The 15,970-nt window shown below is 41.6% G+C and overlaps 1 protein-coding gene across 1 annotated transcript; it reads left to right on the top strand.

Annotated features, from left to right (window-relative positions):
- The first annotated feature begins 1,496 nt into the window (after positions 1-1,496).
- On the top strand, positions 1,497-14,191 carry LOC124803056. The gene is made up of 5 exons (XM_047264185.1): positions 1,497-1,584; positions 4,892-5,145; positions 13,169-13,234; positions 13,327-13,419; positions 14,069-14,191. Exons 2-5 carry the CDS (start codon positions 4,906-4,908, stop codon positions 14,081-14,083), a joined length of 414 nt encoding a protein of 137 aa, XP_047120141.1. The 5' UTR covers positions 1,497-1,584; positions 4,892-4,905; the 3' UTR covers positions 14,084-14,191.
- The last annotated feature ends 1,779 nt before the right edge of the window (positions 14,192-15,970 follow it).

Genomic DNA, 15,970 nt, shown 5'->3' with positions numbered 1-15,970 from the left:
GGGTTTACAAATGAAATATTTTTCTACTAATATACGGATACTTGCTGGGTATTTGTATAACGAGGTTTGTAACATAATATAAATCTACAATAACATTTAATAAATGTCACTCAATTAGACATAGATTCAGTCTATCGAGTATAAGGAGTTAACAAGCAAAAATGATGTCCATTTGGTTTTAAAGCAGCATTATTATGTGTCAGTACCACGAATATACGACAGATATGATCAAATACCTATATGGCGCGTAGTTAGTTCCTCTGTATACAGGAGTAAGTTTAGGGCAGAGAAGGTATTTTTGTTGTTAGAGTTATATATGTAGATGGTACTATTATTTAGAAAGTGTGACTCGTAAGTCGCAAGAAACAGTTCGATAGTGGTCCCAAAACATTATCCTAGACCCTTTTATTGTGCAACGTATACTTTATGTATAAGTACGGAATCGTCCCAGGAAATTAACCCTCACGATATTAATGAATGGAATAATGTAGGATGAGCAAAATTTCGGCACCTTTCGTCACCAAAATCAGTATTTACAAGTAGAGGGGATTTGTTACCAAAATAAGTATTTGCAACTAGATGAGATGTTTCTAATTTGAGGAGTTGGAGAAAATCTATAAAATTATTTCAACTTCAGTTTCTTTTCTAAATGCATTCACTGCATTTTAATAATTCACGTTTCATAATCGCCGAATTCAGTTGTTAAAGATGTTATATCTTACCTTGTCTAGAATAAAGGGAACTGTGTTTCTCGCAAGTTAGAATGTAAGTCGTTTACTGAGAATCAATCAAATAACACTCTCAGTATTTCGTTGTTCTTCTGTTCATAAATATATTTTCAGCTTCATTATAGTGGTAGCATTATCACCAATGAGAATATTTTTGCTTTTTCACTGTAAGATAGAAGGCCTCATTAATGGACTGTGTGGGACACCGGTGGTAATTGTAACCAGTCAAATGGAGACTCATTATGAAAACAACATTATTTGTCTAACATCAATCTTCGGTTTGTGTCTGTTAAATATGGACCATGTATTCAATGTGTCTGTAAAGCCATAAACTATAAGATTTTCCAGAAAAATGTTGCACTCTGCAAATCATAAAAATTCCCTGTGTATTAAAACGGTGTTAATCTTTTAATTCAATGACGGTAAGTTGTTGGATAAAGGCACTAGCAGATTCGAAATTTTTATGAATTAACGGAAGTAACAAATCCCTCCTGTGCACTGTTACGGTACAAGTTGCAGCTTTGTGTAAACTTGTGAACTCAAGTTATGTTAACAACTTCTATAGTTACGTACTAAGAGCAACAAACGAGTACTGGACACCGAACGGAGACGACGCTCTGAGGGCGCTATCAGTGTTCCGTGAGTAATGGGAGGTGACGAACTGCACTATCTCGGACTGGCCTGCAGGGACCTACTTGTTATTGCACAAGACACGTCTGCAGGCCAGTTAATTTCAGTTTACGGAATCCTGCGAGATAACATCCCCGGCGGCAGTATTTTAAGAAGCTCTAGCCCGGAGTCCACCTCAGTCCTCATCCGGTTCTGACTGCTCCGGTATTACGTCTCGTCGATCTAGGTGAGCAAAGGGGAATATTTCACTTCAGCAGGGGAGAGAGTTCGTCCACTTTTCAGACTTTATTCTCTAGCAAGCCCTGTGATAGAAGTTTAATACATTCTCTTTTTCATTTTCAAATTATGGCGTCTGCTTCGTACGTGCTGCAGTCTTTTTCTGAATTTGCGACAATAACTCCACAAAATGAAAGTCTTACTAAAAGTGAAGGCATGTTCCTAGGTGCAACATGATCGCGTACCTAGGAACAAATATTCGACTGTAGTTTAAAAAGCGTTTCAGTCAAGAAAATCCCGTCAACACTGCACTTAAAAGTCTACCTGTTACTTTTCTACAATACTGCACACGGATAATCAGGAAATGAAATCACTTTAACCAGAAGTATTATTGAAAACCAGGTACAAATTAAATAAATTTTGAAATAGAAACTATTTAGAACTAACACAAAATTACATTTTGAAGACAGGTAAAATCGTTGAGACATAAAGAAATTTAGTTCATTTGCAACTAACATATGATGCACGCAAAATGATCTTTTTCCCTGTTTCATGGTACAAGATGGTACTAAAAATGTTAATGTCGTGTGACTAGGGCCTCCCGTCGGGTAGACCGTTCGCGGAGTGCAGGTCTTTCGAGTTGGCGCCACTTCGGCGACCTGCGCGTCGATGGGGATGAAATGATGATGATTAGGACAACACAACACCCAATCCCTGAGCGGAGAAAATCTCCCACCCAGCCGGGAATCGAACCCGGGGCCTTCGGATTAACATTCTGTCGCGCTTTAATATATTATACGGCATTTAAATGTGTACAAAGCGAAATTTGTTACAGATGCTGCGCATCACGTCTAACAACAACAAAACCTGTCGAGAAAGCATAAACTGCTGCTGGCAGTCTCTAGTGCGCATTCCTTCATGCGATTCTAAAATCAGTCACTAGACTGATGTACCGACCAAAACCCGTTGTGTTTTCCTGTCCAGTTTATTCTCAAACAGATTTAGGTGTTACTGAAGTAGCCACCTGGAACAATGTTAATATAACATATTATTTTATTTGGCCTGTCACAACCCTTCAGGATCACTGATCATCTGGTCAAGACGTCTTCTTTTCTTTCAGAATATCTATTAATTCTTTAGCTCATTCTGGTCCTCTTTGGTTCATTACCTTTAATTTTTACCCTGCAGTCTGTCCACTTCTAATCTTTCTCCGTTTTATTTTTACTCCCTTTTATTCCCTATCAATATTACATTCGTATGCTCCATAAGTCTTTCAAGTTTCGTTTCGTGTATTTTTCGTCAACACGTTGTAGTTTTTTCTCATGATGTACATTGGAACCTCCTTTTTCCGCATATTCCTGCAAACCGTTTCTTTACTCTCATAAAACTCTTGCTTCGATCTATATATCAAAACTTCCGCTTATTTTTTGTGTCCCTTTTCTTCCGAAATTTTTTGTACCACCTACTTCAACAGGATACACTTTCTCTTGTTATTGGTGGTCATATTGTTGTTGTGGTCTTTAGTCAAAAGGCTCTTTACGCTATTCAATCCTAAGCATGCCTCATATTTTCTGCGTCACTACTTCTACCTACTAGTATGTCCTCTTTAAGTCGTATACTGTCATCAAGCCGAGGTATCGATCCAAAATTTTTTCATCGCACTCTTCCCTCTCCATTATCAAACTTAATACTCCTTGGTGCCTCTAGAAGTGTCCTATCAAGCAATCCCTTCTTTTCATTCAGTACCTACTAACTTGTTATTCGATTTCCACATCTAATCTTCAACATCTTCTTTAGCACCATACTTCATAAGCTTCGACTGCCTATCGTCCAAGTTTCACTTCTGTACAAGGCTACATTCCAGGAAAGTATCTTCAGAAAAAAGGATTTTCTAACATTTAAATTTATAATTGATACTGCCAATTCCCCTTTTTCAGAAATATTTTCTTGCTATTTCTAGTCTTCACTTTATGTCCTCCCTAATTCAGCATCATAAACTGTTTTCCTTCCCAAATGTCGTAACTTATCTGATACTTTTAGTGTCTCATTTCTTACTGTAATTTACTAATTGCCGCCCCATGTAAAGCGACTCATTCCATTACTTTTACTGTACTTTTGTTTATGCTCACCTTAAAATCTTTCTTCAAGACAGTATCTATTCCATTCAGCTGACCTTCCAGTACATTTGCCATCTCTGAACAAATTACAATATCATCGGAGAGCCTCAGTTTCCTCTCCCTGAACTTTAACTCCCTTCCCAAGTCCCTATTCTATTTTTCCTTTATTACCTGCTCAGTGTACACGTTGAATAATATTTGAGATGGGGCGCAACCTTATCTCACTCCCTTCGATCACTGCTTCCACTTCAGATCCTTGGCTCTTACAGCTAGTCTGTAGTAAATAACCTACCACTCTCTATATTATATCCCTCTTACTTTCAAAATTTCAATGAATATATTGCAGCCGTCACTATTAAAAGATTTTTCTAAATCTCGAAAAGCTATAAATGTGTGTTTGTCTTTCTTCATCCTATTTTCTAAGATAGTTCATATGGCCAGTATTGCCACGCATGTTCCTACGTTTCTCCGGATCTCACACTGGTCATCCCAAAGGTCACTTTCGTACAGTTTTTGTTTTCATTCTTTTGCAAGCAAGACTTATTTCGTTAGTATTCACACTTGTCAGCAATTGTTCTTTTTCTTTCTTTTTTAACTGGAATTATTATACTCTTCTTCAAGTTTGAGTGTATTTGGCCTGTCACCAGGATATACGACTTGTTTGATCGAGGCTAACTCTCCCCAATGATATCAGTATTTCTGACGGAATGTCGTCTATTGCCGGAGCCTTGTTTTCACGTAGATAACGAGAACAGATAAATAACGAAATGAATGTGTGAGAAAAGTGGACAAGGATTGTGGCCTATCGAAGACTCTTACTAGAGGGAACAGGTTATTGGTAGCGTCCAGAGGTAGCCAACATTGTGTTGGAAGGCGGTGTTGAGAGGGAAAATGGTAGTAATAGACAAAGACCAGGAAACGCAAAAAGAGATTATAGAATGTTCGGTATAGCAGTTACATGAGGATGAAACGGTAAGTGCCGAATGGAAAAGGACGAAGGATTACATCGAACTATTCTAAATACTGAAGGCTTTTCAAAAAACAAATAAAAGCAGCAAAGTAACAAGGATACAGAATAATATCAGTGCTCCATAACGGTAGAAACCGTCTCACAAGTGTCCCTGTTAGAAACGCTGATAAAATTTTCAAACAGTGATGGGTTTACGTCTGAATCAATCTTCGTGCACTGTCCTGTTTCAGGAACGGCAGACACCATGTACTCCGGAAAGGTGGTTATCCTGCTCGCCGTGCTGGCGGCCTGCTGCTCGCTCAGCTCGGCGAACCCCCACTTGGAGAAGGTGGACAAGTACATGCACTGTAAGACGTGCGACAAGTACGCCCTCATCATGGACGGCTGGGTCTTCTCCATGTACAACTTGCTCGTCGGCGTGGGCGTGAAGGTGCCGCAGGCGCTCTGCTACTCCCTGCACCTCGCCTTCTTCCTGGTCGCTGTGGTAAGAAGCAAATGTTTTCTTTAACGACGATGACGGTGAGATTGTCGGGCATACGATGGGTGGAAATCTTTAATCCATGACTAAAATAAGATAGGGAGTGAGTAAATATACCTTTACAGGGTGTTACAAAAAGGAACGACCTAACTTTCAGGAAACATTCCTCACACACAAATAAAGAAAAGATGTTATGTGGTCATGTGTCCGGAAACGCTTAATTTCCATGTTAGAGCTCATTTTAGTTTCGTCAGTATGTACTGTACTTCGTCGATTCACCGCCAGTTGGACCAATTGAAGGAAGGTAATGTTGACTTTGGTGCTTGTGTTGACATGCGACTCATTGCTCTACAGTACTAGCATCAAGCACATCAGTACGTAGCATCAACAGGTACTAGTGTTCATCACGAACGTGGTTTTGCAGTCAGTGCAATGTTTACAAATGCGGAGTTGGCAGATTCCCATTTGATGTATGGATTAGCACGGGGCAATAGCCGTGGCGCGGTACGTTTGAATCGAGACAGATTTCCAGAACTAAGGTGTCCCGAAAGGAAGACGTTCGAAGCAATGGATCGGCGTCTTAGGGAGCACGGAACATTCCAGCCTATGGCTCGTGACTGGGGAAGACCTAGAACGACGAGGACACCTGCAATGGACGAGGCAATTCTTCGTGCAGTTGACGCTAACCCTAATGTCAGCGTGAGGGAAGTTCCTGCTGTACAAGGTAACGTTGACCACGTCACTGTATGGAGAGTGCTACGGGAGAACCAGTTGTTTCCGTACCATGTACAGCGTGTGCAGGCACTATCAGCGGCTGATTGGCCTCCCGGCTACACTTCTGCGAATGGTTCATCCAGCAATGTTTCAATCCTCATTTCAGTGCAAATGTTCTCATTACGGATGATGCTTCGTTCCAACGTGATCAAATTGTAAATTTTCACAATCAACATATGTGGGCTGACGAGAATCCGCAGGCAATTGTGCAATCACGTCATCAACACAGATTTTCTGCGAACGTTTGGGCAGGCATTGTTGGTGGTGTCTTGATTGGGCCCCATATTCTTCCACCTACGCTCAATGGAGCACGTTAGCATGATTTCATACGGGATACTCTACCTGGGCTGCTAGAACATGTGCCTTTACAAGTACGACACAACGTGTGGTTCACGCACGATGGAGCTCCTGCACATTTCAGTCGAAGTGTTCGTACGCATCTCAACAGATTCGGTGATGATGGATTGGTAGAGGCGGACCAGTTCCATCGCCTCCACGCTCTCCAGACCTCAACCCTCTTGACTTGCATTTATGGGGGCATTTGAAAGCCCGTGTCTACGCAACCCCTGTACCAAATGTAGAGACTCTTCGTGCTCGTATTGTGGACGGCTGTGATACAATACGCCATTCTCCAGGGCTGCATCAGCGCATCAGGGATTCTATGCGACGGAGGGTGGATGCATGTATCCTCGCTAACGGACGACGTTTTGAACATTTCCTGTAACAAAGTGTTTGATGTGACACTGGTACATTCTGTTGCTGTGTGTTTCCATTCCATGATTAATGTGATTTGAAGAGAAGTAATAAAATGAGCTCTAACATGGAAATTAAGCGTGTCTGAACACATGTCCACATAACATATTTTCTTTCTTTATGTGTGAGGAATGTTTCCTGAAAGTTTGGCCGTACGTTTTTGTAATACCTTGTATATCTACATATATACACCTTACGCTGCGTGGTGGAGGAGACTCTGTACCATTACCAGTCATTTCTTTTCCCGTTCTAGTCCCTAAGAGCGTGAGAGAAAAACGACTGTCCGTATGCCTGTCCCAACATTCTCGCAAAAAGCCAAAGCCGACCATTTGCGTCTCCTACTACAATTCTCGTATACAAATTGCAATTGATATTAATTTTCAATGATGTGCCTAGATACTCAGTCGAAGTGACTGCGTCAAGCAACATTTACTATAGCTGGACTCGAAAATTATTGACTTGTTTTTCGTAATACTCTTATCTTCGTGGCCCTTACATGAAATGTACGTTTGCGGCAGTAGAATCTTTCTTCACAGCCTCAAATGCCGGTTCTCTAAATTTTCTCAATAACGCTTCTAGGAAATAACGTTACCTTCCCTCCAGAGATACCCATTTGAGTTCCCAAAGCATCTCCGTAATACATGCAAGTTATTCGAACCTACAGGTAACAGATCCAGCAACCCGCCTCTGAATTGCTTCGATATCGTGCTTTAACCTAGCCCGGTGCAGAACATATGAACAGTAATCATCAACGGGTCGCACTAGTGCTCTACATGCGTTCTCCATTACAGGTGAACCATACTTCCCTTACATACCCGCAATAAACAGAAGTTAACCATTCTCCCTCCCTACTACAATTCCTACAAGTTCATTCCATTTCGTATTGGTCTACAACGACACGCCTACATTCTTCATCGACTGACTGTGGAAAGCAGCACTCTCCTGATGCAGTACTCGAACATCCTAGTTTTGTTCCGCACTCATCTGTATTGACATAATTTTTTCTACATTTAGATCTAGTTACCATTCATTACACCCCTAGAAATATTTTCCAAGTCAGCCGGCCCGTGTGGCCGAGCGGTTCTACGCACTTCAGTCTGGAACCGCGCAACTGCTACGGTCGCAGGTTAGAATCTTGCCTCGGGCATGGACGTGTGTGACGTCCTTAGGTTATTTAGGTTTAAGTAATTCTAAGTTCTGGGGGACTGATGACTTCAGATGTTAAGTCTCATAGTGCTCAGAGCCATTTGAACCATTTGAGCCATTTTCTAAGTCATATTGTAATCTGCTACAGGCATTCAACAACGACACCTTCCCATAAACCACAGCATCATCAGAAAAGAGCCACAGACTGCTGCTTGCCCTGTCCGCCAGATCATTTATGTATATACAAAATAACAACTGTCCTGACGAACACTCGCTGTTGTGGACAGCATACTGGATTCTGTTATTTGAGCAGTCTTCCAGCCAGTGATGAATCTGGGAACCTAATCCGTATGTTAGTACCTTCGTTAAGAGTCGGCAATAAGGCACCGGTTCGAATGGTTTACGGGAATGATAAAAATGGCTTAAATTTAGAAGAAATATTTTATTTTTAACTTCAGTTAGGCTATTTAAAGTTATTTTGCGTAAAATTACACACTCTCTCTCTCTCTCTCTCTCACACACACACACACACACTCACAGACACAATGAGACTTCATCCTGTCTCACTTCATAAAAGATCAACAAAAAATTCTGATCCATTTAGAAAGTGGTTAAAAGAAAGCGGCAGATATGCGTTGTTGGTTGACGGTCCAACCAGTCTGCCACGCAATGGAACCTCCAAAATAATATATGTGCATGCAGTGTGGACAATGCACGAGTGTTTAAAAGCTGTGTAACTTTCGTCCCATCATTAGCTATTTATATTATACGCTGGCGTTCGGTCTGTACATAATTTGGTCTCTAATAAAAATTGGCTAGTATTGAATCGTATACCACAGGCATCACAAGCTGGAGGACTTTCTCTCCAGAGTAGGAAGCTATGGAACAGTGCTATGTTGAAGCGTGACAGCTTGATGTCCACCAGTCGGAATAAAAGGTACGAGATAACGCCACGGCCGGGTAGGTGATGACAGAAGTCATCGAACGCAGATAATTATTCCTCGTGCCTTACTTTCTTCAAAGAACGTCGTTTTCCGTGTTAGTAAAGCCTTCGGTTGCCTCTTACACGGTAGACAAATCTGTTCCAGTGGCGCTCTAAATTTCAGCGCAGTATAAGGAGGAAGAAAGATTCAGATATACGGGCTCGTAGACTACAGGACGTTTACAAATGCAGCACAAGATAGGACTGGGAAAGGACCTGGAAGGAAATCAACCATGTCCTTCTCATAGGAACTATTCTAGCATCTGCCTTAAGCGATTTAGAGAGGTTACAGAAAGGTAAATCCGAATGTTCAGAAGACTCCAACAACGGACCTCCATAACTGTGACGACGACTGTGCCACTCAACTCGATAATCAGTACGTCGTTAGTAATATGGAGACATTACAAGACGAAATATTACATCCCGCCTGGGCCAAGGTAGTGAGGCAGGGACGTTGTTCGCGATATACATGCGTGATCTGACAGAGAGCGTCTGTAGTCCTTGTAGTGTGTTGACAGTCGACGCTTTCCTATACAGCGAGGTTACATCGTAAGGACGTCTTACGAAAACGTGAGAGGCTTGCAGATGATGAGAGCCTGGTCTAAGGAATGATATCTCACTCTGAACAGACTTTTATGTAATGATCGCAGATGCACGGTAAAAAACGACGCCGTTTGGGTACGGTTGGTTGATCGGTTTGGGGGGAGGGAACCAAACAGCGAGCTCATAGGTTCCCATCGGACTAGGGAAGGATGAGGAAAAAGTCGATAGTGTCCTTTCAGAGGAATCAACCCGGACTTTATTTAAAACAGTTTAGGGAAATCATGGAAAACCTAAATCAGGATGGCTGGATGCCGGTTTTCACCGTCGTCCTCCGAAATGCGAGTCTAGTGTGTAAATCACTGCGCTGCCTCTCTCAGTGTTTGAGTAGCTGCCGGTGATCAGTCACTGCTAAAACCTTCAGGCATCTACGAGTATCTAACGGATGGGACAGGAGATACCACACAGAAATTTGTTATACGAATTAAGGAAATTGTTGTTCGCACACAAAAAGGTGGCTTAGAAAATGTTCGGTTGAACATTTCTTCCTCATTTTAGCGTCTTTAGCGATTTGCTAAACGAGAGAGAAAAATCAAACGAGAGCTGCACGATTCGTTTATTTATTCAGTGTGATAGCGTTGCACAACTTCACAATCTGCTACAGAGGCAGATGGTGCAAGAGAGACGTTGCACCTTGCTGAGTGCCTTACAGAAGTCTGTAAGCCCTCGCTCCGTAATGAGTTAAGGAGCAACCTTTTTCCACAGGTATGCAGATCAAGAAATGAGTATGAATAAAAATTTACAGTTTAGGAGTCACTCTAGTATGCTATAGTCTTTTTCTTGTGTGCCAATCGCCCACGGCATAGGAAAGGTGAAAATGATAATGGACCACTGTTCACCCTTCCACAAAAGCGGTACAGTGTACAGAAGTAGGCGCAACACTCGCTACAACTGTCTCCTAGATCAAACGCTTGATCTTTTTCGCTAAATGGTGTACATTTTCTACGCCACAACACTTCATAAGACGTACAAGACGTATATCCTACACGATATTGTTGTCTTGTGTTCCTTTACTTTAAACATTGCAATATCTATATGTTTCCCAAGTAAGTAAACGGCTTCCACTTCTTATTAATAATCTCTGTTTCAAAGTGCAGGTCTTGTATCTCTTTGCGGCTGAAGGAGTTGGCGCAGTGATAAGACACAGATCTCGTTTTTAGCCCCTCTCCCGTGTTAGGTGTCCCGTAATTTCCCTACATAGTGTACGGTAAGTACTGGGACGGTTCCTTTGAATGATCACGGACGATTTCCCTCCACATTCGTTCCCTTTACTGGTTTGTGCTTCATCTCGAATGATTTCGTCGTCGACGGGATATTAGACTTTAATTTTCCTTGTTCCTTCCATCTCCCTTTTGCGTCCTGCTTGCCAGTGTTCTGGGTTATACATTTCGCTTATTTTGCACCAGGTTCCATATTATAAGGGCTCAGGTGGCTGTAGATGCTGTCAGGCTAGGCAGTCAATCCTGATCAGGGCTGCAGTTATGGTATACGACATCGAGGACTGCAATGGGCCGCATCTGCTTCCCGAGGGTGAACAACGGTGGCGTAGGGTGCGGCGACGTAGGACGCTTCTGACAATCAAACTGCAGTCAGGAGCTATCAATACATCAGCAGAAGTGGAAGAGTCGTACGGTTCAGTATCTCGCAGTTAGCTGTCGTATCAGCTCGCCAGGTCCAAAATTGTCCTAAGGATTCAGTTGCTCAAACTGTAGAAACTACAGATGACGCATTCCAACAACCGTCGTTCTCGTCCACTTCTTTCTATTTCCCAAGGGGTGCTTGGCCGACACCTGCCAAATTTCCATTATTGAACAATTAAAGTACAAAATTTAGGCTTTTAGTAAAATATTTAGGAAATGATGAAAAAATTGTTGTGATGCTTTGTACATTGTGTTTGTTCTGAGCGAGATGGGGGCATCCGACAACTCTGGATAATGAATGTGGGTAGTATTGGGGAGACTATTGCATCGAAGAAGATTGGGGATGTCTGTGCGAGAAGGAGCTGATAATTGGGATACAAGTATTAAGGCATGAGTGAAATAGCAGCTGAGGAAGGAGCTTAAGAGCTGCAACAATCATTTGGAATAGGGTGGGCTGGGTAGGATACACTATGGTTTTAAGGAAGGGTAGATTTTAGGGATGAGCTAGCGGCCTCGAAATGGAATACTCTTTAACTTACATTAGGAAAGGACATGGAGAGTTTCTAGAAAAGCAGAAACTGTGATGTGTTAATGGAAACGCTGTAGCTTGCCAGAGTTTCCTGGCGCGGAAGACAGTACACAGTGTTGGGATTTAACTTCATGGAAGGAGTAGGACAGGGGAAGTGTTCTAGGTAATTTTTATTTATCCTGGAATACAGTCATCGTAAATTTGTTGAACGACGCTGCAGCCATTTGTTTGTACGATTTTTATTTTATTGTTATACGATCCAGATTTCGGCATTAGGGTATTTTCAAGTACAGAAACGTATTAATGTGTCAAAATCGATCAGACTGTTATGAAGGAAGGACTTGTCTTTTGACATTTAACCAAGTTTTTGTACATGGAGATGGCCGAAATCTTAATCATAAAAAAAAAAAATTATGACCGTCAAAAGGCGGCAGCATCATTAAAAAAAGTGTTCTAGGTGCTATAAGCTGGTACAGAGTGGGAGAAGGTAGTCGAACAAGGAACGCGAGGCGCAATCATTTCATTACAGGATTTTGAGGGAGCAATAAAACTTGGGAAGAATGGAAGTCAGTGCTACAGTGCCACAGGTACAAGTACTGATACGTGGTCGGGCTTTCTCGGAGGCATAGGCGAGGTTGCGTTCGACTGATGCGGCCGAATTAGGTAGTGGAATATAATTTTTACAACTTGGAAGAAGTTGTGAAAAAGCGTCCACAACAGCAAAACGTGTAACACAAAATACCGAGTTACGCTACCACCTATAAACGCAACTTAGATGCCATCAACGGGGAACAGCTCAGCATAGCATCGTTGAATCACTCTTCCGTTGAACTCGGTGAACCTTCACACGAAGCCCTTATCGGTCAGTCTTCACCAATAAACCTATCCACACTAGTGTGTAGCGCTGTTCACGTTCAACTATCACTGTAGGAGAAACATACCTGAGTCAGAAGCGAGCAATGATCGCTCAATGCCTGAAGCAGTTCACGCCCATTACTCTGTATTCGCTAGCAGGCCTCGTAGCAACACTGTACACGAACGACACTAATGCACTCAGGTGGCCATTCAACCTGTGACACAGAGAAGCACCTCTAATCTTTTACTTTCCCGTTGATGGTGTATAGAATACGTGAATGAAGTTAGCTGCCATTCGACCAGATCTTCTGGGTGCCTCACTTTTCTGTCGAAAGTGTGTATTTTGGGATATACCTGGAGAATATACCAATGTGATCCCGCCATGTTAAAGTCGTAGAATAACGTGTACAGTAGCACGTAGTAACAGAGTGAGAAACTTTTTGATGCTGATACATGTAATATCACTTCACTTTATGTACACGAAATTAACCTGAATCAGTGGGAACACGTTTGTCGAATTGCATGTTTCTGTTTTTTCCAATTTCAGGATGTGTACCTACATTTACTATAGGACAGTTGAAAATGACCCAAGTTGCGAAACATATACCGTACTTTTAACTGAAGTAAATAATTTGCAGCGGAGCAGTAGGTTGATATTATTCATTTAATTATCAAAAAAATATTGTCTGCCTCTTCTCTCTTTCTTAGTGACTAGATTCCGAGTAATTTTCGTGCCTTTCTTATTTTCAGCTCAATCATCTCTTGAAGGTTGACATCCGTTTGCTCTGGGGCGGTATCAGCAACATGATAAAGGAGGTGAGAGCTACCGTCCTTTCTTAACACCGACTCTTTTCGAAATTTGAATACATTACCAAACATCAAAATATTACCCACTTTTTTTATTTTAGGTGATAGCCGACGAGTACCTGAGAGCTGTCCTGAAAGAAGTCGGCTTGAAACTGATCACCGTCATTGAGTGCGTTCTGTCGAAGATGCATATCGTAAGTACTCTACCCTCAGTCAAGACTCTCGCAATATGTCATGATTAACACCATTGAAACATTAAATTATAACTGTGCGCAGACTGGAGTTCTGCCGGTAATAGTTTCTTCAAGCTATCTTCCCAGGATTGCAAAATAGCTTGAGCATTTTTTATAGCAGGTATATTTCCACACATCCCGTAGCGTTTAGGCAGAAGAGGTATGTTAGCAGATAATGAGCGGAGAATGTTATTTTCTTCAGGTCTAAACGTGGTATGGAACTTATGTATTGGGATTCTTAGATAGCTTTGCTATGTTGTCCATTGGCGTAATTAATGTAATCAAAGACGATTAGCCAGGTGACAGTTGTTTATTGACTGTTTCCATTACCGATTTTTTTACTGTGCACAAATGGAGGCTTATAGAAACAAAAAAAAAGATATTCGCTGCATCAGTTCAAGATTGACGCGTACTAACAGTCTCAAAAAACTTATATAAGTCCATGCAAGGCAGGCCTCAACATGAGGATAGTCATTAACGTAGTTTGTACTAATCTCAGATGCACGAATATGTGTTCCTGTTAGTAAATAGTAAACATAAATAATATAAAAAGTCTTTGTGATATGGATTAAGAAGACTGATACGTAACTTATTTTTTCCACTTTTTCAGGCGCTGAACTGGTAATCCGCACGTCTGCTTCACTCTGAAAAAAAAGGAAAGTAGAACCATGAACACCATGTCCAAATATATGAAACATGTCAATTCAATAAATTAAAATTTGATTCCAGCATATTCCGCACCCTTACATTATTTTTCTTTATCTTTGAAGCACAGTCGTGTATCCTCACAATAAAGAACTATACTGAGCAAGTTACCTGCTTTAATAATATTTCTGCAATATACATCGGTGTCTCCACCGAGGTGACATGACAATTACCGGACGAGTGGAAAGAACAAAATTGTAGAGCTCTGACAACTCTGGGCCATGACGCTCGCCTGTGAGAATCTATACAGTACGAAAATATCTCACACATGGCTACTAGACGTAAATACATATTCGAATATGGATGATTTCACTGGGGGTCAAAAGTCGAACTATGATGCTCTCAATAGCACATTTATAACCCGGTAATAGTGTTAAATCACTTTTAGTTTATAATTGTAAGACAGGAGCACGATGCCAGGGCCATTACTACAAGAGACGAGGAACTTGTAAATGCCGCACTGGTCACCCGTGTTTACCGCATTTCACATACATAGAAACGTCCTAGCTCTTTAGAAAAATGAACTATTTTGACGATTACTCATCAAAACAGCCATTTAGCAAGTGTCCCACACCTACATTCTTTTTTGTGTAAGTATATGATACTGAATTTTAGGGTTGTGTGTAGAAGTTGCACAAATGTGCTACAATTCTAACAGTAACGAAACAGCGACAGCGTCTGAAGTTCCAGTACCTCTGTCAGATATATGAAGTCTTACTTTCACCGTCTGATCTGCAAAGCATACGGACCGGAGAGAAAGAATGTGAGAATGTTCATGATAAAGAGCTAATCAAGTGATGTGACACAGAAACTGGTAGTTACGTTGACGTTGGCGAGGATTATGGAAAGCCACTTTTTGCTGTGATGATTCCATCACTTTCACGACAATGGGGAAGTGAAAGGAAGTGCCATCACCATTCTCGTCACAGAGGGAAAATTTCTGGAACTTTATAACAGTTAAAATGGCTTGGATCCTTCAGGTATTCCAAAAATCAAAATGATTACAAAAAATTTATTTTACATAAATTTAAGTGGGTAATTAGTCCAATAATTTCACATCGCATTCGATCATCTTTGCGGTATTACTATCGGACACTACGCTATTTGTGGACCAAGGCATTCCCTGCCGTTGATCGGTAGTGTTACGTTGTTGGTGCAAAAGGATAAAGTGTACTGCCTAGAATCTTTTACACAAGAGATTAAGAGATACCGTCAAAAGAATCGTTCTGCAGTCAGCCAAAAACTCCAGTTCACTAAATTTTCGAGACACTGTTTCGTGAAAAAAACGCCAAGGTCCCTCTATCTCAGTTCACAAAGCATCTCCGCAATACTCGTGTGTTGATCGAACCTACCGCTAACAAATGTAGCTGCACGTCTCTGAACTGCTTCCTTTCATCCAACCTGCTGGGGAACCCAATACTTGAGCAGTACTCAAGAAAGGGTAGCGCTACTGTTACACTAGGTGATCAAAAGTATCCGGACACCTAGCTGAAAATGACTTACAAGTTCGCGGCGCCCTCCATAGGTAATGCCGGAATTGAGTAAGGTGTTGGCCCACCCTTAGCCTTGATGACAGTTTCCACTCTCGCGGGTATACATTCAATCACGTGCTAGAAGTATATTAAATTTCTGGCATGCAGTCGCGCAAATAAAATTTCCACCACTGATATTTCGGCTGCGTATCGTCCGCCATCTTCAGAGTGAGTCACAAGACTGACGACAAGATGCCAGGCCTTATATGTTCCACCGCGGCGGTACAGCTCATGCGGGTCGCAGATGCTGGTCGACGGCAAAGAAATACGCTTAC

The sequence above is a fragment of the Schistocerca piceifrons genome, chromosome 6, assembly GCF_021461385.2.
Source record: "Schistocerca piceifrons isolate TAMUIC-IGC-003096 chromosome 6, iqSchPice1.1, whole genome shotgun sequence".
Lineage (NCBI taxonomy): Eukaryota > Metazoa > Arthropoda > Insecta > Orthoptera > Acrididae > Schistocerca > Schistocerca piceifrons.
The sequence above is the reverse complement of the archived record's forward strand: the minus strand, read 5'-3'. Positions and strand labels throughout refer to the sequence as shown.

What these genes read in the sequence shown, in the direction of transcription:
- LOC124803056 (XM_047264185.1), top strand. Translation starts at nt 4,906, where the DNA reads ATGTACTCCGGAAAGGTGGTTATCCTGCTCGCCGTGCTGGCGGCCTGC. An exon ending in CCTTCTTCCTGGTCGCTGTG is followed by an intron (nt 5,146 to 13,168) that starts GTAAGAAGCAAA and finishes TCTTATTTTCAG; the next exon opens with CTCAATCATCTCTTGAAGGT. An exon ending in TCAGCAACATGATAAAGGAG is followed by an intron (nt 13,235 to 13,326) that starts GTGAGAGCTACC and finishes TTTTTATTTTAG; the next exon opens with GTGATAGCCGACGAGTACCT.